Source organism: Leuresthes tenuis, unplaced genomic scaffold (assembly GCF_036924035.1).
Source record: "Leuresthes tenuis unplaced genomic scaffold, fLeuTen1.0.hap1 SCAF_7, whole genome shotgun sequence".
Taxonomy (NCBI): Eukaryota; Metazoa; Chordata; class Actinopteri; order Atheriniformes; family Atherinopsidae; genus Leuresthes; species Leuresthes tenuis.
Genome location: NW_027325361.1, coordinates 7,189,867 through 7,213,747, shown reverse-complemented (window position 1 = coordinate 7,213,747; position 23,881 = coordinate 7,189,867). Strand labels below are relative to the sequence as shown.

At 39.1% G+C, this 23,881-nt stretch overlaps 2 protein-coding genes across 3 annotated transcripts in view; both read left to right on the top strand.

Annotated features, from left to right (window-relative positions):
- The window catches only part of syde2 (synapse defective 1, Rho GTPase, homolog 2 (C. elegans)), a 45,494-nt gene extending 28,217 nt beyond the window's left edge, over window positions 1-17,277 (top strand). For both annotated transcript variants that reach the window (XM_072389053.1, XM_072389054.1), the window contains exons 6-8: window positions 8,055-8,236; window positions 9,009-9,240; window positions 13,292-17,277. In XM_072389053.1, coding sequence (XP_072245154.1) covers window positions 8,055-8,236; window positions 9,009-9,240; window positions 13,292-14,001 — 1,124 coding nt within the window. In that variant the 3' untranslated portion in view covers window positions 14,002-17,277. The remainder of the gene's footprint in view (window positions 1-8,054; window positions 8,237-9,008; window positions 9,241-13,291) is intronic.
- The window catches only part of cunh1orf52 (chromosome unknown C1orf52 homolog), a 156,587-nt gene that overhangs the window by 39,402 nt on the left and 93,304 nt on the right, over window positions 1-23,881 (top strand). The gene's annotated exons all lie outside the window — the stretch shown is intronic.

Below are 23,881 nucleotides of genomic sequence, written 5' to 3'. Positions count from 1 at the left end.
GGGGCCTTGCTTTATTGGACTCTGAGTTTATTATTGATCCAATCAATTAAATGACATGTACAAACTGGTGTGACTGCTGCAGATAGGCCAATGCATGTGCACGCTTTCGAGTGTGTGTATGTGTGTACTTTTTGAAATAAAAGCATTCCAGCAGTCAGCGTATAGATCAATGCCAGAGGGGAAGGCCCACACACACACACACACACACACACACACACACACAAAGACCAGACCATGCTGTACATTCAGGTCATTCTCGCTCCCTCAGGTTTGTGATTGAGACATGCTTTGCACTGTCCCCTCCAAGCTGTAGTCAGGTCAGAGGATTTCCATTGTCAATCAGCTCATTCTGAAATTGGGTGATTGTCTGAAAACAGTCAAAGCAGCTCATTTAAAATGCCACTCAGGTTCCTATGGATTTCTGCTACTTTCTGCTTGGTTAATTTGAAATTAAGAAATTGAGAACACATCTCACAGCGTAACCAAAAAGAGGAAAACAGCTGTGTCATTGACTTGAACAGTGCTTGAGTTTCACAAAAGAGGGGGCTGGCAAAGTTGTAGAAAATGACTTGGGTCATGATTTTTTTTCTCCAACAAAAGGAGGAAGAGCATGGAAACCTCTGGGCATTGTAGGAGCTTCTGTTTGTTTTGGTAAGAGGCCCCATATAGGCGTCATCCTATCATGCCTGCTTTGATCCACATGCATTTGCATGGCAGGGCAAAGAACACAGTTAACAGCTGAGCGGGTTTGAAAAAAGGGCCAGCACCAGCGAGTTTTGTTGGTTTTTGCTTGCTGCCTACATTTGCTTTGCCAAGCGTGTTGCTGTTGAAGATAGGCCTTGGTGTGTGGAGGAGGACAGAGAGATGTGGAGATTTGATGCATTTGACATATAATTATGGAGATAGGATAAAGATAGGATAAAGAGTCACTTCATCAAATGTAACCAGTGAAAAGGAAATGAGATGTCAGCAAAGCTGCTCACCATGTTTGACATTCACAGCTGACACCAAGAAAAAAGAAAAAAAAAGAATGTACATTATGTCCCAATTTGAATTTAAAGTTGAAGTAAAACAGGAACCTCCAAAGTGTGGAGTCAGCCTGGAGGTCAATAAGTGAACAGCAGATGAATGAGCTCAGAGTTCTGTGTCACGTGGCTAATTTAAAAGTTGAGGCAGTGAAAGGGATTATTCAAGGGGTCAAAGTTCAACCTAAAGCTTGCAAAACATGCCTGGTACGTGGACCTACATTGTTTCAAATCACAGTCCTTTGTTTCATGTCACAATCCTCCTCACAAAGGTGTTATCAACATGAGCAGCGTAACATAAAAACAACATTATCTTCACCAGGTTGTAATCAGCAGCTACTCTTTCTGCTCTGCTGGGTAAATGTTCTTTACACTCTATGTGTACAAGTGTGTCAACAGACTGTCGTTAAAAGCAGCAACACACGCGACACTGATAACTATTCACAGTATGCTGGACTACTTCTTTAGAGAGTTACTTCAGAGTTTCATGTTAGCATCACATTTTGACAGGAGCAGCTAATCTGAAGGATCTGTGCAGTATTTGGTAAATATAAAAAGATTGAGAGTTTCTCTGTATCATGATGCATCTCAGTTGCCCTTTGTGTTGTGATTTTGCTTAAATAGATAAAAACATGATCAGAATAGCAGATTGAAAATAAAGTTTATTCATAATATCCCAGCATACTTAAGCGCTGTGCTCAACATTAATAAGTAAAACATAACAAAGAAGCAGAGACAGATGTGTAGCAAGTAAAAGGAAAATGAACCTGAATAGAATTTAATAAAACCCAGTAATAACATTAGATGCTAGATATGCATCCTATTAGATCCATACATTGTCAAATGCAAATAAAATAGATTTGAACAAAGCATGTTAAATGGAGTTACAAGCCAGAGACTATCAAGGCATATTTAATAATTGTGGAATGCTTCAAAAGTGGAAAGGTATTACCCAGCTTTGGAGCTGCTTTTCATTGATTTTAAATTAAAAAACAAAAAACTTCTGCCCCAGAGTTTATTTGTTTGTCAAATTTCAGATCAGAATCAAACATGAAAATCAAAGAGGATCAAGAATTAAAAATTCTTGTTGGCATCTGATGATTAAAAGACAATGGCAAAAATAACTGCCTCAGACTTCCTATCATTTAACTGAAGACATGTGTTAGTCTTCCAGCATTTCACCTCCTCAGAGCACATGTGGACTCCTAAGGGTTTACTGGCAGATAAGTTTGTTTATCATCGGCATACCAGTTTAGTGAGTTGGAAGAAGGAGCCTGAGAAAAGCATAACATTGTATTGTATTGTACATAACATTGGCTCCAGAGTAGATCCTAGAGGAACTCCACAAATGACAGGGGTTGTTGATGAGAAATCTCTAATTTCAACATGGAATGGCCTGTCTGTTAAATAATAGGTAAAACACTGAAGGACAGTATCCTTACAGCCAACTTCACCCCTCATTGACATTTTAGAAGAATATAGTGGTCGACGACATCAAAACCTGCACTGAGATCCAAAAGCTTTACAATGACACAATTACTCTTGTCTGAAGACAAGAGTAAGTTATTAGAGATAGTAATCAAGACTTATCTCACTACTCTGACATGATGAGGGCTGCCTGTGTAGGACTGTTCAATAAATGCTCAAAGACTCAATGTTTAAAATAGCTTTAGAAGACATTTTAGTGTCAAGAAATAGCAGTTAAGTCCTCACCTCACCCTTTTTGAAATGTGAAAAAAACCAACACTTTCAAAATGAACCAGTGAAGAGAAACCAGCTCAGGTATTTGTCCTCTGATGATGAAACCAGTATGTCCCAGCCCTGCTGGTTGAGGGCTCTGCATAATTATTGATTAGAGTTTTGCCTGACTCGTCTTTTCCACAGCCTACTTCCCTACTTTGCTCCCCACCCTCGGCAGTACTCCAGTGAAGACATGGAAAGTCATTAACAAGTGCCCCCTTTGTTGCCGAACAAACACAGATGGTATTTGGCTCACGCATGGGGGATTAGCTGAACCCTGGGCCGGCCAGTGAAGCAGGCAAGCACGTCACAAAGAGCTGCAGGCCTCCATCGGTGTCAGTATATTTCTTAAACTCCAGGGCAGGAATTGAAAAGTGACCTGCAAATATGTCTGTGATGAATCCACTCGTGGCATGAGAGTGTTACTGTTTCCAGATTTAGATCTGTGGGGTTTACTCATTTTGAGCTGTGAAAATGTTGAAGTAACCACTGTGTAAAACTTTACTGTGCCACTGGACAAGGCAATAACGTATGCAATATCCAATGCCCCCCCCCCAGTGCTTTGGGGGTGTGCAGGACAGCAGGGAGGGGGCAGGACGAAGAACAAACCCCTGTTTGTTCTCCAGGCGAGGCACTGACTGCAGCACTGACAAGAGGAGTGACCCTCCGCTTTGTTTGAACAAGAGGTCAAAGGTGGAGCCATGGCCCAGTGCGTTGTGCGTCTTGTAGTGTTTGGTGGCACATTTGGAACATTAAAATAGTTTGCATTGAGTAAAGAAAGACTTAATCTGCTACCATCTGTAGCTCTATTACATGTTTTGGAGTAGTATTTTAAAGGTTTAAGTTGTCTGTATTGCTAATTTCATTGGGATTTCTAGATTTATTTAATCATTTCTCTATTACACAAACATATAGGCAAATACTTAATGTATTTATAGTGCTGATATGTGCTAAACCCTGACAGTTTAAATGTGAGAGAAAAGACACTCAGTGGGTGTTTGTTGTCAACTTAGCTGTGAAAAGGTGAAGCACCTGCAGGGGAGGCACGCCTGTTCACCCCTGAGGCCCTGACCTTGTCTGTTAGTATGCATATGTGTGTCTCAATGTGTGTGTGTGTGCGCACGTTGATCAGGCACCAACAAGGGTTAAGACACAAAAATAAACACAACACTGACTCGCAGAGAGCTAATGATTTACCTGGATGCTGTATCCTGCCCACTTCAGTCAAACATAACTACATGTGCACATGCACGTACACAAACATGCTCTGACTTTTTTTCAAATTATTGAAATAGAGAGAGTCTGAACACGTGTGTGGTGTTTGGAGAAATTGCATGCAGGAGGAAAAAGGACATTGTTTAGGGTTGTTAAGCAGAGCTAACGTGAAACAGTTGTGCTGTTGTTGAGTCTACCTCACAGCACAGGGAAGGTCAGAGGGTGTACCATACATGAGTTTCCATTTTAAAGGGAAAACAACTCTTGTGGTACCACATATTTGCATACTTTCTTTACAAAATTAAAAAAAAAAGGTTGAACTTGCAGAGAGATAAGGATTGAACATATGGGTCATTTTTGCTTCCAGTATGTTTTCCAATAATAAAACAAGCTTATTATTATTATCTGAGTAAAGTTTCCATAGAAACTACCAGTGGGAAACTGGAGGTAAGCATTTCTGTGTTATCTGCTTTGGAAATCAGCACATCTTGGAAGACCTTAAGGAGAGTGAGTGTGTCTTGTTTTTATCAGAATCAGAATCCCTTTATTATTAGATGTTCTGTTATCGAATGCTCATTCATATATCCTAGTATATAGATTCATATCCCACCTGACTAAGATAGATGATAACAGAGGCATTCGTTGTTGTGAATCAGAGCTATAAACAAAAGGAAACAGCCATGCTGGTTGACAGAGCACCGGGGGAAAGTTAACTGCAGAAACACTCAATGAAGTTTCAAGTGCTTGTTTGTCTTGACACTGCTCCCAGGTAGCTGCCACTGCATTGGTCTACCTGAGATTGGGGGGCTGATAAGAAATGTGCTTGTTTTGGTATATGTTGTTTTTCCACTGGCTGTTTTGGGAATGCATAAAATATTGTGTATGTGTGTGTCTGTTGGTGTTAGAAGTGTTGAACGTCAAACTCAAATAAAAGTTGTGGACAAGCTTAAAAAGTAAACAAAGTCGCAGTTTTAGGTTAAGGTGATGGTTGTCATTTTCATACTTGAATATTTACCTTTACTCCGGCTTCCTCCCACCACACAAAAAACATGCATGTTATGTTTATTGGGGATTCTCAATTGTCCCTAGAAGTGAGTGTGTGCGTGGATGGTTGTGTGGTCCTGTGATGGACTGGCGTCCAGTATGTTTTCCAATAATAAAACAAGCTTATTATGACTCTTGTCCCCCGCACCCTAGATTGTATTAAGCGGTTATAGAAAATGGATGAATAGATGGAATATTTACCATACTGTCTAATCAAAACATAATGAAAAGGCAAAATTCCAAATATTTTGCATTTACAATCTAGAAGACAGAGGCATACAGTAGAGGATAGAAATCAATAGCATTTTAATTTGTAAAAAAAAAAGATTCTTTAATTTTAATTAACTAAACAAGACATACCAGAAATGGATCAACACCCTGTACCCTACCTTGGGGACTTGTTAAAACGTATGCTAACAATATGCAGTTGCACTGCTAACACGCTGATGGGTTTTATTTGTAGGTGTAACACTAAAGGTGTTACAGTGACTAATTTATACAGCTGTCAAGTTTTTGCTTGTGCTGAATGCTGATACAATGCTAATCTGAGACTATGCAATGCAACACTGAAATTGATTAAGTGTTATTTCTGCCTAGTTGTTAAAAAGAAAGACAGGAACCATATGTGTCATTACATTCTCAAAATACAGACTGATGATGGACCCACAATGCAGTTAGAAATAGACTGAAAAGCATTAAGCCTCAGACTGCTTTAAAAAGGAGCCTGGGATTAAAGTTAGCAAATTAAGGTGTGCCTAAAGAGATGCCAGTGGATTAAGAGAGAATCACATTGTAGATCGCTGTAAATAGAAGGCAAAAACCAAAGAAGAAAGCCGTCAAGGGTCATTGAGAGGGAATCCAGCAGCATAGAGGTGATACAATTCGAGCTTCTATTTGCAGCGCCATAGTCAGAATCAGCTTGTGTCCCTGGTTTGGGAATGTTTACGAACAGATGATGTACGACATATTAACACGTCTCATCTGTTGGCTTGTTTTTTGACTGTGTGACATGTAAGTGATAACAAAATGCAATCCCTAACAAATCATTTAGACAAAAACAGATTTTTTATTTTGTTTTTGAAAAAATATATGCTTATTTTAAACAAGACGGCGGCAGCATGTTTTAAAAAAGTTGGTATGAGGGCAGCACATGCTTCTCTAAAAGCTAAAGCCTCAATAATGATGAAGATTACAGCCATTCAATATTGCTTTTCTTTTAAGCAGAAATTCTTTGTGCAGTATAGGAGAGGAAAATAGGAGAGGAAAGTCCCAAATGATTTAGTTTTGAAAGCACATCCAGCACATCCCCCCATCTTTACTTTGAAAGGCTCTCTGATATGCTCTTTTTAAACCCAGTTATGTTACTAATCTGTTTCCAATTATCCTCATTAGTTAATGGGCAACAAGTTAGCTGCAGATTAACTGGTAATTGACTTGGTTGTGCTCTGCTGTTATCTTATTATCTTCTTATTATGTCACCAGTTCTTTTTGTTCATGCACTTGCTGCTGTGGGGCATTCCTTCAAAAGAAACCTCTAAATGTTGTATTTTAACTCAGTAGAGTTTGGGAGACTATTAAGAAACTCATACCCTAAGAAAGCAGTAGTGAGCGTCAAGCTATTTCTGTTTGGGGTAAATATTTCTCTTTTGTTCAGCTGATTTTGAAATGTTTGGAGAAAATATAAAGTAAATCATAAAGCTAACGTTACAGGATGAAATGCATGTGAATGGAGTGGGCCTTGTTAGCACTCCTAATACAGATGAACAATCACATATTCTACCTGAAATCTGAGTTTTTAGTCATCTAAAAATAAAAGGTTGGAAACATAGCAACAGCTTGTAGCAAAAAACCCTGTTAGCACACTTTCTTTGGGATGCTCTTCTGATATGCAGCCGTGTTACTTAAGCCTGAATTGTTTTGAGGTGTGAGTATTTTGTAGTGTGTAGTGTGGAATATCTGGGGAGGACCTCCCCAGCATGCATTCTGACACAGTGTTTGTGACGCATTAGTTGCGTTTGAGTGTATTCTGAGAATAAGTGTTATTCTTTGAGCTGTTGTCAGTGTTTCATAACAGTTTTGTTAAATTACTGTTACTTTTAAGATAGTAAAAGATCACACTATCAGTAAAAGCGTTACTCCAATTATTGACACCCTGGTCTTGTTCTGCATATTGTATGTTCAGTGAAAAGCTGCGATGTGCATTAAAAGAGAAAAAAAAAGGTTCTTTCAAATGATTCGATTAGTTGTCCTTGTGCTATTTTTAAGGACATGTATGGTGTGAATTTTTTGCAAATGGCTGCATTAATTTGAATTTAGGTTTTTACAGTGTGTGAACTTTGATGGAATTGGGGTCATCTCTTGTTACACTTCGTGAGCATAAGGTGTGTGTTACTTTGGAGCACAACCAATATTGCTAATTACTCAGCCCCCAGCCTTCTCTGAAAACTGATCCAATTTCATGCAGAGGGAAAATGGAGCAGACACTCACCACAAAGAGCTGTCACACAGCCAAGACCCTTTCTTTTTTTATTCCCCCCTTTCGTCTTTGATGTCAGTGATATTTCAGGGGCTCGGTGGAGACAGACAGGGTTTCTCGTCTTTTTTGTTGCTTTTGTCTGAACTAATGGAGGCCAAAGTCACAGGTGCGAACGCGCCGTTACAGACACCATGCCCCCCAACACTTTTGGCAGCTGAGTCACACCCCACTCAATCAGGTGTCTTGGCAGACACTACAGGATCACCCCAGGAGACAATGAAACCTCAATCTGAAGCCAAAAAAGTGCGACAGGTTCAGTGGTTTTAACTAAAGGGAAAAGAAAAGCTTTTTATTTTTCAATGACAGCACCTCATTAAGATGTCTTGTTAGTGATTTGTCATGTATTAAAGTACATATTTCTCAATTCAGTTGTGGAAAAAGTAAATGATATGGGTCAACTTTTAGCAACTTCAAACATCACCTTGCAATCCTAATTTAGCTGCTATTCAGCTGTAATTTTCATGCCTTGCCACCTTTTTTCTCTGAATCCTCAGGGGTACTAAAGGACTACCTGCGTGAGCTGCCTTATCCACTGATCACCAAGCAGCTCTATGAGGCCGTGCTGGAGTGTATGGCCACAAGGCCTCTGAAGATGGGAGCAGCAGGGTGCGAAAATGATCAAGCTGATTCAGAGCACACTGTGAGCCTGCTGGAAAAGCTGCCAGAGGTGGAGAGGGTGAGGAAATAAGTGCATATTCTCTGTTGGTTCTTAAAGTCCTCATGAAGCAGATGCAGCCGATGAAAGGGCTAATTGTGGCATAGATAATTACGGTTATGGAAATCATGATAATGCTACAGATAGCTGCTGTTTAACGAACATTACGTAGGTTTTTGCTTTAGCCAATAATTAGTAGTGCCTTGTAGTCTGCAAAGCTTGCACATGTGTAATTCTCACTGACTCACTGTAGGTTTGATAATAGTTGACAATAAGTGAAAACTAAAGTCTGACAAATGCTTGGTCATGAACCTTACTAATAACGGCCAATACAGTACACTACGGTACATTTGCTCAGCTAGTTAACTGTTTCAGCTCTACTCAAAAGTAGAGTAGTAGCTTCAAGTGGGAGGAAATTTAAGATCATGTAACACTGAAGATATACGCCTAGTGTCCTGCTTTGCAAAAGAGGTATGCAGTCTCAGATATACAGAACACTGCAATGCTTTTGTGCAAAAATGTGTTGTTTTTCTCATATGTAATAAAAATTCTAAAGCAGTTTATGTTTTCCAAGCAAAGAGTTAGAATGCCAAAACGAAATATACAGCACTGTATTACTGATTTTAAAATCAATGAAAAACGATTTTAGAATCTGTGTTTGCTTCCATTCCTGATATAACAAATGGCGTTTTATGGCTGTGTTACTTTGCTGCTGCCAGTGGTACTACTGCAACTACTAATCATAATAATAACATGTCTTATTGGTCTGTGCTCGCATGAATGTTGGCATCAGATGACTTTGCGGAAACTTTTGGATCATTTGAAGCTGGTGGCGTCCTACCAAGAAGTGAACAAGATGACGTGTCAGAACCTGGCAGTGTGCTTCGGCCCAGTGCTGCTCAGCCAGCGTCAGGATGCGTCCTGTCACACCAACCGTGTCTTCATCGACTCTGAGGAGCTGGCAAGCGCGCTACACTTCAAAAAACACATTGAAGTTCTTCACTACCTGCTGCAACTCTGGCCAGGTGAATCTTTTTTTTCTTATTCTAAAAACATTACAACAGGTCAGACAGCTTTAAAGAACATCTAATTTATAGTCTAGTCACTTGCGCCCTCTTTATATAACAGTCTTACAAATCAGTTCCAGCTCTGCGGTTCTGCTCTACAAAGGACTGCTACAGGGTTGGGCTGCTTTGATCCTTGAGGTTTTACCCTTGCACGAGTGTAGCTGATAGATGCTGGCCACCATCTGTTGGGTCCTTTGACATGACACTCTTCAAAAGTGCTTCATCGTGGTGGGCTAAGCCAATCAGAGCCAACCAGTAAGCCCAAATGTAAACCAAATCTTACAGGCGTGGCCCTTCTTGTCCTGTGATAAATCATTTGCCAAGGAGAGATCCTCAGTACCTGGTTCTCTATGAGCAGATCATCTGTCTGCCTGCACAGCTGTCTCTGCCAGCTGCAGCTGTCTCATCAGTGTAAAATATGAAGGAAACCAAAGATTATTCACTCTACAGTTAAGAGTGATGACAAGAGCTGCAGGCAGTGTTAAATTTGTATTTGTTACAGCAAATTATTTGATCTCTTTTTATCTTCCAGGTTAATGATTTGGCAGTTTTTCTATTCTGAACACAGTTGAATTAGATTAATTCTAAATTAAATACATTTTCTTTGTGGGTCTTTTTTTATAATTCTAGGTTTACACATATTCAAAACTTTCTGTAATGTCTTTTTTTCTGATGCAATGAAATTCTTGTAAGCATGTCTCATTTTTCAAAATGCACCCACATGCTGCAGTGTGAAAAATCTTTCCAATCTTTTTCACTTACCACAGACTTTATCCCTGAAAGAAAATCCTCAAAGCTATTCCTTTTAACCTGCATAATTAACCAGATTCTCACCTCATGTTTAGTTGAGCCTCAAAATTTAAAGTCATATGGGAAGATAGGAGCAAGCTGTGGTCTAAAGGAATTCTTTAAAGTATTTCTGCTTCCTTGCCTGCATCTGATGTCACCTGACTACTGCTAGTAAGGACAAAGCTTTAATTCCACGTTCAAGTTTTTGTTTACACCCTCAGCAGCACCTTCGTTCGGTCGTCCCCAGTGCAGAGTGTAGGGCGCCTTGACTATAATTAAAGACATTCCAGGCTTAACCTTACCCCTCAGCCCCCAGAGCCTCAACCTAACATTTCACAATCGTTATGGGATATTTTCAGCCGACACTTCACGCCTCTCACACACACATACCAAACCCTCTGAGGCATTGTTGCTCAGGCCTCAGCTCTGCAGGTCTTTGGACAAGTGCAAGGACATCAGAGGAGTGTTGGCGGAAAAACACTGACACTATTTGCAGGAAGAGTGAGGAAGCACTAATGTTGAAGATGCTGAAAGACTGCTGTGTGTTGAATGTGTATTAAGAAGGTTCCTAACTGTGTGTGAGCAGATGGCTGAACGACAGGAACTTAATAACATGTGTTTGTGTTGTGCAGTGTGTATACTTTTGAAATTTACTTGCCCTATCATGGTCACAGCATTGGAAGTCCAGGTTCGTTGGGTTAATTTTGGCATGATTTTCTTCTGAAACTCACCGACAGGGTGAATGAATCATCGTGTCCGTCAGACTAAATATCAGGAGGACACAGGAACCCATGACCTTGCTTTGAAAAGTTTGGGACACTGTGTAAAATAAGAATTGAATATTTTTATTTGAAAATAATTAAGACAAAATATTGTCAACTGAAATAGAGAAAAGTCAGTATTTCTTTGAAAAATATCTGCTCATTTTGAATTTGATGATCAAGATTAAAAAATCTGGGACAGAGTTGTAAAAGTTGTATGATGTTAAAAATGAAAGATTCAAAACTAATTTGTTTCCATTTTGAACAGTGTGTGATATACTGGTGTATCAGTAACCATGACACGGATAACTACCCACCTGTGAAAAGTATTGCTGAAGAATAGATATAGTTTTTGGAGCAAGATGTGCTGCCATCCAGAAAATACAGGTTTTTAAGTGAATATTTCAGTAAGATCATGCCCAACCACACAACAGAATGACTCTGTAAAACACAGTCTCCGTGCTAAACTGTCCTGCCTGCAGTCCAAAGATGTCACCCACTGAAAACATGTGTCCCGTTATGAAACAAAACGATGCACCAAACAATAAACTGTGAAAATTCCATCTAAAGCAAGGATGGGAAACATTTAGCTTTCAAGCTGTAGCAGTTCCCACATTCATCTGCAAAGAGAAAGAGGGAAATAGTGAGGTGCTGTAATACAGTGGTATCCCTCGTCCAAATGTTTTTTTAGACATGTTGCTGGTGTCTAATACAAAAAAAACCCTTTTGTTTTTTCATCAGTTCCCGCATTTGATGTGTTGTCTTTCTAGTATTACGTATAGGGTTGAAAGGATTTGGAAATGATTGCACCTGTTTTTATTTATATTTTTTTCTGAAAAAGGGATGAATGAAAGTCTATCATCATTTTGTAACAAATGCTCAAAATGTTTATTTATCTTTGAAAATTTTTTTTTTTTTAAATCCACTCAAATAGTGAAATACGGGGTAATATTTTTTCAAGTTTTCCGCCTCCATTTCTTCTGCTGACATCTAACAACTTTGTTCATGTCATCAGTGAATCATGTCTGAAATTAAATAACAGTGTCTCTCAAAGGAGGATAATTTCTGTTTATTTTAAGTGATAATTGCTCAAGTCTGTAGCTTGAGGAGTGCTGTCAAGTGTGCAGCCGCTGCACATAAACTCCACATCAGCAACAGTCAGTGTGATGACTGAACTGGATCCAACATAGTTGATCATTCATCATCGTGTCTGCTTTGAAACCATTTAAAAAATTTTGATAAAAACAATGCATCTACAGATCATCTTTTTTGTGAAATGTAGTGTTCTTTTATTTTGCACCCCTAACCTTGATTTATAGCTCTAACTGTGTTTCTGTTCCTTTCTGGTCCAGTAAGGGAGAGCTAGCGGTGCCAACAAGTGTAGGTACTCAGAGATAAAGGCAGACAGGTAACTGGACTGTGCTGACTGTGTTGGAGTGCTCACTGTTCCTTTTCATGGTGCAGTCAGATGATTCTTTCATAACATCCAGAAGGCTTTAAGTTTGGTTAATTTTTAAGTTTGGCTTAGTTAGCAGTTGTTAACAAACACTACAAATGAATGGCAACAAAATGTGTGACATCCGCATGCTTCTGCGTTGGTATGCTTCTCCTAAAGAAGGCTTTCTCTATTCACGGTATGATTAACTATGTCTGTTCATGAATTACAAAGCAACATATTTTCTCAGTGGTATCCAGCTCTGTGGATCATTTTTTGCTTTTTCCTCACATTTCACTATATCTGCCTTCACAACAAATACACTGGAGATGAATAGGGTTTTGATTCTTGGCACTGACAGCAATGTTTTATTCTTTCAATAAGCAATACTGTAGTTTCTTATGATAATGCATAAACCAGTGAACAATTTTAACTGGGACTACTTTCCAGTGAGGACATAATCCTATTGAAAACAATGAACGGAGTGTTCTGTGTTTCTGGAAAGAGAAGCTGTTTCCGAATGATGTAAGTGCCACAAGCTGAATTACATTTGCATTCATTTTACTGGGTTGAAGGCAAGTAATGTCACCAATATTCATGTGTACCTGGCCTTGCACAAGCTCTGGGTTTGCTTTTATATAGTCTGATAATGATTTATGTAGTTATTCATTGGATTTATATCAGTTGACTACTACTGTTAGATCAGTAGTAGTGAAATATTGCATAAACTTATGACCTTGTGCCAAAATTCAAAGCTAATAGGTAACATTACTAAATAAAGTTTTGTTTAATTGAGTTACTACAAAGTGTTAACACAAATTCCGGATCATGTCGTTAAAGTTAGGCCTCTTGCTCTCTCCATGCTACATGCTCAATCCTACAGCAGAAGCCACAAAAGTTAAATGAGAAAATATGAGGGTTTTTTTGTAATTTGTGCAAACAGATGCTGCTGATATTTTAGTTGAAATCGTCCTTCCTGTTGTATCTCATTAACTTAGTCATTCTTATGTCTGTTTTCCTTCAGTTGTAGACCCGCACGTCCAGTCCTCCTCTCAGCCCCCAACAGCCTCTATGGGTCCAGTCTCGTCTGACCTGCTGTCAGCTCCTCCTCTTAGACGGAGAAAAGAGCGCCCCCAGGTCTTAAACCTCTCTGAAGCAGAGATGGCGGGCGTTCTGCGGCCCAAACCAGGACGTCTGGATAGCCCAAGCAACCGCTACGCTGGAGACTGGAGTGGTTGTGGTGAGAGTTACTTCCCCTCTGAAATACTGCTTCCTCCCAGTAAAGACGAGGCGGACTATGACGATGTGCCCTCTGAGGATACAGAGGCCGCTGAGGAGGTCCACGAAAAGCAGGAGGACACAGCCGAGGAAGACATGCCGGAGGACGCCCCAAGTCCTGTGTCTGATCCTGCTGAGCAGGAGCAACTTCAGAGAGATGATGTGGTGAGGGAGGACGATGAGGGTGAAAATGAGGAGGAGAGGGAAGGAGATAATGAGGGTTTAAACAGCATACAGCCTTTAGAAGAGGAGGAGGCAGAGGAGAGGGTTTGTGATCACATCCTGCCACCTCGACTGCCTAAAGAGCACACCTATCAGGCCTACATGAAGATCCAGGACATCAGCCCTGTGCTAAGCAACAGGGTGAACCTCAGAGATCTGCAGGAGAGCATCGACACGCTGATAGGAAACCTGGAGAGGGAGCTCAACAAGAACAAGCTCAATGTTGGATACTGACTCGTGTGCTGACACACAGACACACATATCCATTCACACACTCTTAAAGCCTGATTAGGTTTGGAGCAGACCTTCTTTAGGGGCTTCTGAACACAGCCACAGTGTTTCCTCTGAGATCCTGTGACGTCACCATGGCAGCATAGCACGTGGTGCTGCTGTGGAAACTAAACCAACAAGATGAGATGAGAAGAAATGAAACGGCACTTCTGGTGTTTGTACCTTACCCATGGACATTCCGTAATATTTTTTTCTTTACTTTGTTGGCTGTCTACTTTATGTTGTTGTTAGTTTGTCTTGGTCAAGTTCTATGTTCCATGTTGTTATGGTTGCTTCTCTTCTTATTAGAAGAACCCATTGACCCCTCAGGGGTTTAAAAGGTGCCTTAATTGTGTGAAGGTGTTACGTCATGAGGAAAGTCCACCCTGAAATAAAATGCATCACCTCCTATGAGCTCGATGCAACCAATATAATAACATTTATGATATTATTGAGAGTCGTTTTCACTTAAAAGTTGCATGTATTTAATTGTTACCAGGTACAACATTTTAAAAGTGAACAGTGTGACGGTAAAATACTTCTGTGCTTTCAGAGGACGCTTGTAAAAGGCTTCTTGAAGTAAAAAATCTGGGATACAATTTAAATATAAATGAAAATTAAGAATCGATGTTCAGCAAAAAAGTTTAAATGAAATAATGACAAAATCATTCTACCAGTTCCACAGTCAAAGCAGCCCTGGTCTGAGCAGCTGAATGGAGCCAATCAAAAATCTGTGCTTTGTAGTAGTGGCTCACCAAATGTGAACCAGTCCTGCCCTGTAATGGTTGTCATACTGGGCCAGTTTGGGCTGAATATTGGCACATTTAAACATTTTTGGACATACTAAGGAGTAAGTGTAGGGACTTGAATTTGGGAGCGGGACAGACATGCTTCTGTTTTAGAACATAGAGTGCTTTGGCTGAGAGGCCCTTTAACACACACACAAACAAATTTAGATTCTTCTACTCTGAATAGTAGGAGTATTGTATTCAAGAGCTGCTATATTTTACTATCTGTTCTAAGCATGTAAAAGTGTGACTAAAGCAAACCAAGATTGTTGGAGAAACATGAACATTTTGTTTTAGGATGGATTTCCTTTTCAAGGCAGCAGAGAGCTTTCCTATTAAGGTATAAAACACTAAATATTGTACAACAATAATGCACTTATTAGACAGGTAGTGTTTTAGATTGTTGTTATAGTTCATGCAATAAGAATTATTCTGGTTGTGGTCTGAATAAAGTGATAAACAGCCGCATCTGAAACATCCTCTCAATGAAAATCTTTTTTAATTACATTGTGCAAAGTTTTTCGTAGTTTAGACAGTTTAGTTATGGCAGGCACATGTGTGATTAGGTGGGCAGTTAAACAGAAAACGTGTTTCATGTGGCATTTAGGAAAATTCACTTTCTACTTCAGAGTTAGATATAAATATTGAAGCCGATCTTGTCTGTTAATAATTATAAGCTAGAGTCGCAGGACAATTAGCTTTACCCAGCTTTTCTTAGCTTAGCATGAAGAGCTGAATCTGGAGGAACGGTTAGTTTTGCTCTGTCCAAGATTAAACAAAAATTCCTAGTTTTGTTATTAAGCATGTGCTCTTTCTCCTTGGCTAAAATAAGCTTATGTGGACGAGGCATTGGTCTTCTTTATCTACAGCAGAAAACATAAGCTAAAGTTCATAACAAAAAATAAATTGCCTTTCTGCTTTTCCCAATCTTCATCTTCATGAAAACAGTGAAAAAGACAATGTGAAGCAAATTTTTGAGCAGCGGAGACCTCACCCAGTTAGTATGACTTAGCTAGCTGCCTAAAGCAACAAAGGACGTTTTCAGCAATCCAGGGATTCAGGTTGATCAGTATTTAACCTATATGTATATGTATATAATTATATAAATGTATTCGGAGTATATTATTTTTACAACTTATATTGCAATGGCATATTTAAATACTTCCAATGACCTCGTAGTGTTGAATTGTAGCAATAGTTGCTTATCTCCCTTTGAGCTACCTGTACGCATCTTAATGTGCTGAACTAATGGTACAACTTTAGCTGTAAAATATATGATAAAATTGTGCTCTTGCAGAAAAGTGATATTGTTATTTTTGTTATATTGTGTATATATTTGACATTGTTTTGTGTCTCTGGTGGACTAAGCTGTGTTCATGACTTTTGGTGTTTGTTTTTTAAAGGTACTGAACGTTGCATGGTCAAAAGCTTTACTGAAAAACAAGGCACTGTCTCATCTGCCTTTGTGTTTCATATTTATGTGTAAAATAAGACTATTTTGTAATGTATGCTCATTTGTTCAAACCCCTGTTCCTTCGATATACAGATGACTGCATTGTTCAAGCTTTTTTCCAAAGGACCCAGAGGAAGACAGTGATTTGGTCTATAAAATGTGAGAGTAGCAGTTTTTTCAAATCCAAAATTTTGTGACTCCAGGTGATGTCTTCAAACTTTAAATTACTCTTTAAATTATTTGTTCGAACAGACAGTGAACAGGTTGAACATTAAAGTGTTTTAATTTAATTTAAAGGAGTTTCCTGCTGAAACTAGGGGTTATATTTGTCAAGTACATTCCCTTTGTTTTAGAAAAGTACAACAAGGTGTTATTTCTCACAGCTGTTCCATGTGATATTTGTGCACGATCCTGCAGCTTTGTGCTGAAGCTGTGACTGCTGCTGTGCGGATCTGTTGAAACTGAGTTTCAGCAGGGATCCTTTCAAACCATCTGTCTCCACAGACAACACAAAAATCCTCATTTATTGGAGTCATTCAGTGAATTATATCAAAGAACAACCACTGTTCTTTGAGATGATTACTTTAAATCTGAGGAGCCTACAAAGATAAAGTATTCTGAAGAGGCTCTTGGATATTCAAATGATATTCTGAACCTTGAGGTCACGATTTTAAATGCTTTTTCATTTTGGATCCTTACTGATACAACAAATCACCTTTTGAATACTAATAATTGTATTATTAAATAATCGCAAAGGCTCTTTTAGGCCATACAGTCATGTAGAATATGTTAGTTGATCCTGCACAGATCTAGAGCACTACCTATTAAATGTAACTTTTGACAGGTCTCGAATGCATCAGCAAATATCTACTTCTGTCTTGTCCTCTTTGTCCTTTGGAAGAAAAAGTGCCACTTTGAAATCATTGCTAAACATAACAGAGAAGTGCTTTGTATTGAGCCTGAGAAATGTATGGTCATAATAAAGTATAATGATTTACATTCACGTGTTGCTGCTTTCATTTTGACTGAGCTGTCATCTCAGATTTGCATATATTTAACTATTTTTGTACATATATATATATAACGTAGAAATGACTGGGTTCACAAGGATATAAATTCTGATAGACTACTTTACAGTAACGTGAAGCTTGTTTAGTCAAATAATCACTACTTTTGTGAGGGTTTTGGATGCAGTTATTTTTTTTTATGTCCACATGCATAAAACAAAATGAGATTTGTGTTTCAGCACACGATATGAATATATTCAAGCTTGTTACGTTTTGATGCACTTCCCTGAGATATGTTGCAGTTGAAATGTTTAAAACACAATGTGATAACCACAGCACAATAGAATACGAACAAGAGCAAGTAAAACAAAATGCTACAAATAGACAGAAAAAAAGACACATCCCATGACATTCATGAGGCAGTTGGAGCACTTTTGTTATGCCTTTTAAGATCCCGGCAGTTGCATTTTCAACAAGGTTGGGTAAGATAAGCTCGTCGGCCCACACAGAGGAAGTCACAGTAGTTCAGCGCAGGGGTGAATCTGTAAATGTTCCAACTCTTACAATCTTTCCTCAAAGTAACTATTGTTTTTGTAATCTCTTGTGGTAAAGCTTCAGTCCCACAATAAATCGGATTTTACAGATTTGATTGTGCAGGCAAAAAAATAATAACAGCAAATGTTTACTGTTCAGTTGGGATCTTTGCACTCCCATCCACAATACAATCCTGGAATTCATTCATAAAAAAACACACACACACCTGTTTTTCTGACAGTTCTTATAGAAAAACATCTCTGGTATTCAGCCTGTGCCTCTTTAAACACACAATATTTTTTAAACGTATTCTGAAGATTATCTTTTTCTTTTTATTGAAAAGCAAAGGGGAAAAATAACCTTTACTTCAGGAAGATTTTTTTTTTTTTAGATTTACCGCTTTGCAGCGGTAGCTCTGCAACACAGCAGTGTACAGATACTGTAAATATGTTGGGGAATTGCCCTAGCTGGCTTGTGGGAATCTCCCATAACTGATCTCAGTTTTGGGGACATTCCCAGGATGCAGCTGCATTTAGCCATGCAGTAAAATCCTCTGCTGGAAGGCTGCAATTTCACTATGGATCCAAAAAGAAACATTTGGCAAAATATGCAGAGCACAAAACATCACAAACTAAAAGCAACTTATACCACAGACAGAAGTGAATATTTTCCAATGTGCCATGAATTAAGATAAGGTTGGGACGACTGCACCAGAATGGGTCTGGCTGTGGTGATACAAATCTGTGGAAGATAGCATGAGAAGCCAAAGCAGCCGGAGGGCATTCAGCACTAAATGGTTTTCAGCCGTGTTTGATGTTGCCACAGTAGGTTCATATTATGTTTTTCACGGCTTCACTTAGCAGGTATGAGGAAGCTTAGGGGTACACCATGTACACATACCTGCTTTCTCTCGACAGCCCAGTCTATATGCTCGTATCTACTTTCCTCAGAAACTGTTAAGACTGAGGTTTATGTGATGATGGAACCAAATTTTTCACAGGCAGTTTGAAAATGTACATAATCATTCACACTGAGAATAATGATCTCATCAGTCTTAATGTTATTTGTAGGTGTTTTGCAAGGCCTTAAATGGAAAAGGATTGACCCCATCTGTAATATTTATGTGTACCTTTTATAAATTCCATCTTTGAACATCTGGATTTTAGGGTTTTATACTTAGTTTCAGGAGCTGGCTCTAAACGAGTGTTTATTTTAAAAGTACTTTGTTCACATTTGACATACAAAGCTGTTCTCTAATCTCCAATAAAAGCAAGAGTGAAATCCCATATGAAGACAAAGGTAGACATATTAACACAGAGCATGTTTGGATAGTCAGGATCGCCACTTGATATCAGGCAGTCTGACAGAGCAAACTCAATTGAACTTTTGTTCAGTTCTAATTTGGGAGAGACGAGATACGGACCTCGTTAGGTAAACATCCTTGACAGCCACCTGCATGTGAAACCAGACCTTTTCTTGTCTTCTTCTCCTTCTCATCCATTCCCTTAATCTCTGCTGACCTTTGAGTCACTATCATAGCTGTAAGTCAACCAGCCAGACACACAACACACAGTCTTTGTTTCAGATTTTCTTTTTTCATCTTTGGAAAGCCTTAACTTTGACCAAAAAAAAAGGACATTTGGGTGGATTGGACTTGCTGGGGTAGAGACGTTGAAGCAGACATTCAAAATGATCAATGTGACCTTAAAGTAAAGCACTGTGTGATCATCATCCAAATCATACAAGTAATCTGTGGTTAATACAAACACAGTGTTGTTGTTTTTTTTTAAGATGAGTTTTGTGTAAACCTCACAGTGCACCATGAAAACCTTTAAACAAGAGATGTGAAAATGTTTCCTAACATCTCAAGGTGTACTAAACTGTGAATTGGCACCAGGTGTGTGAGAGAGAAATTACAAATAAATAACAGAGAGTTCAGGACATGAGCCATAAACTCTAGAGCTAACCCTTCACAAGCATTAAAACCAATCATTAAAAAAGGAGGACATTTCAAGAGGTAAGGTAAGGTTCTGTAGTACATGAGGAGTCTGGTAGCAACATTTTAAACAAGCTGAAGACAGGACTGTGGTTTGATTATTTTATTTTTTATTAACCTTTATTTATACAGGTACAATCTCATTGAGACCCAGGGTCTCATTTGCAAGAGAGACCTGTTTTAGGTAGGCAGCAGCAAAACACAAAGTTACAGATTAACTGAACGTACAAGAGACAAAAACAAAACAGGAACATATGATCATTAGTAATAATAAAATTACTAAAATAATTAAATAATTAAAAAATAAATAATTAAAATGATTAAATACTTGAATGAAATGGCAGTGGCATAAATAAGTTGATAGAAATTATTTTAGCTACAGTTATTTTATAGTATACCAAAGGTATTACGTATGAAGCCCCAGATGCCAGTAATTTCCTATTTGTTTTAGAAATTTAGGTTTTAAATGTCATAACTCTTTAATCATGATATCTAATTAAGGGGATATTGAGGAATGAATCACTTTGTGAAGTGGACATAAAATGGCTTTCTCTAGCTACACTCGTATGGCCGCAAGTCTTCACCCTTTCGAATTTTATATATTACCAGGCGACAGTTTGGACACACCTAACCATTCATGTATTCCTAATATATACCCCCTCACCTGCAGTTTTTTGTTGCATTTGTTCTAGTGCTATCATGTATTATTATGGATGTCACAAATCCATTCATTGTTGAATAAGAGATAACACATGTCAAAAACATTGCATGTACCCTGTGACTTTGATTTAGGAATGGAATTAATCTTGTTACAAGTATTACTATATTCTACAAATCATTAGTTTGTAATTACAAAGGTATACTCAAAGTGTTTATCGTCTTTCACTGAGAGGCACATTTAATCTAATGCATACTAACAGTCACTCCTTGGGTGAACTAAGCCTTACTAATAGCTGGGAACCTTTATGCACTGACCCTCGGCACACATTCCATAAATGCAGTACCCGTCAATAGAGGGACTATTAAACACATTTTGCTAAGGTCCCAGCCATTATTCTGTGTTTTTTGGGGGTCTTTTGTTCCCTTGCAGTCCAGCCCCTGTACTTGGCAGCTCATCTGAGGGCCTGAGGGCAGATCTCTTGACGCAGCGCTGACAGATCTGCCTGTTCTGGACCGCGGTGATGATAAGAGAGCAGACCAGAGGAAAAGGGGGAGAAGATGAAGAGCGAGGGAGAAGTGAAAGTGAAGAATGGAGGGAAGGAGAACACAGGGGAGCGGCGCTTCAGATCCTCAGGGGCCGGGCCTCACACAACGTAGGCCCTCTCTTCTGTCCTCCTAGCCTCTTCCCTCCTTCACCTCCATTGCTCTGTCACTCAGGACTAGACTATTTCATTTTAATAAGGCTAATCCCTCCTAAAGGTAAGCTGCTCATCACCCCTCTCTCTCCTGCCCCTCCAGAATAAAGCAACTCTTTTCAGCTTGAGGACAGGATGAGGGTTTGCTCTGCTTGATAGGAGAGAAAAATGTGAAAGGTGAGACCAAAAATTGGCCTTGACAGCAGCTGTGCTTAGGCTCAATGAGAAGATTTGGGCCTCACAGATTTGATAACTTGCAGGTGGCACACCTTTAGTAGTGGTTCGTCCTCCAAGCAGCCTTTAACACTGTGCTGATATGAAGTGTAGAGATAACTCTGAGCTATGCAGAGGAAGTGGAGTGATATAGCTGGTATTTTAGTGTATTCTATCGTCTTCCTGCTGTCAGCAGAACACTCTCCAGCTGTCACCAGTAAAACTTAGCTCACCTGCTGCTTGGGGTGGTAGCTCCTTGATGCTGACCACAGGCTACTATGGCCTCTTTTATTAAAGAAACAAAATTAGACATTAGACCAAGTCTATGAAATGTGCTGCAAGGGGGTTTGTTTTCACAGGAAGCAAACACACAACTTGATCTTCTCACTGACTAGCTGAAGTAGTTGCCTCCATTGTGTGGGATGTTCAGGTTGAGGCACTCATTTTATCAGTATATGATTCACTGCCTAAAAAAACAGACATGGGAGACATGTGAGCACAATTTGATTTATCCATTCACACATGCAGGCTAAAGCCTTTTGTAAGTTAGTGACTGCAATCAGACAATGTCCCTTTTTTCTCTCTGACATTTTCCCTTTTACTCTTCGATACCATTTACTATTTCTTCTGTAGATGATTTACTTTAATCTTGGAAATATCATGGGTTGAAGGTGGCGAGGAAAGAGGACCCAGGTGAGGACACAGAGCGAGAGCCAGGAGGCGAAATAAAAGTAAAACTTTATTCTTAAACAAGGGCACGGCAAAGCCGGAAATACAAAAAACTAAATACTGACAACCCAGAAAACGACAAGACTTAACTAAAACTGGAAAAAGAACTACGGACAGGAGGCGAGGTAGAAACAGTGAGGATCTAACAAATGGCGACAACAAGCCGGGAGACTAAATACTGTGGGGAGAGTGATTAGTGAGTAAGAACAGCTGAGGATACCTGAACACAAGTGAAGGGAGTGGAGCTGATGACTGGCAGGAGGGAACTGAGGAAAGAGGTGAGGAAATGGCAAAACTAAGACCTGACAGAAAAAAACACAATACACAGGTCGTGACAGGAAATTCTGGATTTTTCTTGGTATTACTCCTCCCTTCGCTGGGTTCTTTATTATTTTTCATTCATTTACTTATTTTCTACCGACAAAAGTCCCAACATCCCACTGTCACAAGATTATTTCTACAAAATTAATAACACACCCATCAGCATCACCTGACCTTGCCTTTACTTGATGATAACATGTTGAACTGAAATGGTAAATGTGGTAAACATACCTTCTTACCAATGCATGACATTACATGATATTAATTATTTCATGAGCACCACCTTAAACATTCAGCTGAAAGCATGAGCACAATCACCCATGATAATAAAAATTAGGACAGACGGACAATTAATCTTGCTGAAGATATTGATAATTCTTTCAACAAATTTATGACTCACAGTTTAATGACCCTGACGGCACAATGTTAATTAAATCATAAAAACATGATGAATATTAAGCTGTTGTCCAGGACGCCAAGTACAAGGCTAAATATTCTTGTTTAATTTGAAAGTTGTGAATAATAACCTTGAAATAAAGATTAGTTTACTGCTTTTATGTTTCCTACTGTCATTATAACATTGTCATGTTTTCCACTTTGGACTGCACACACACACACACACACACACATACATTTGTGCATATTTGTTTAGATCATTGACATAATGCAAAGTCTATTCCTTACCCTCACCATCATAACTAAATGGTCTAACCCTGCCCTAACCTTACCTTAATTCTAACCTTAACCCTAAATCCAACTTTTGAACCTCAAAGACATTTTAAACATGTGGGGTCAAACATTTTAGTTGACAGAAAGCTGTCAGATCCTACAAGTTTACTGAGTTCCTGGCTTCAAACTGAAAAAAGAGAAACCACACACACACACACACACACATTAACAGTGACGCTACATGCTGCTCTAGATCTTGGGAGCGGCTGGTAAAATGACAGGAATCCAAACTGTTGAGAGCCTTGAAATTAGAAAATGAAAAGAAGTCAAGAGGGAACATTCCACAGCAGTGTCCTGGTCACCTGATCCCTTATGAGGTCGAGGGTCAACTAATGAAACCCACCACCAACCTCACAGAGGCTCTAACGAGAAACGGCCTTTTAGCTTACATCAGTGACACAAAGCTTGGCAATTCAAATAAGGATACATTCAATTACTCATGCTGATTTTGAGGCTCAAGGAATATTCATTGATTTTGTCAATGAGAAAAGGAAATGTTTTTTCTTCACATTAGAAACAAATGCATTGTTCTGATAAGCAGGAAAAGAAAAAAGAAACATGATTTAACACTCCTTCCCTGAGACTTTCTCACATAAGTTCTCGTCTTTGTCATGCAACAAGCTCCTTGCACTGCATATGTTTCCACTCTGCAGCTGGGGTCCAACTTGGATGACCGTGTACTAAAATGTGCAGGGTGCCACCATCTTGGGAGATTTGTG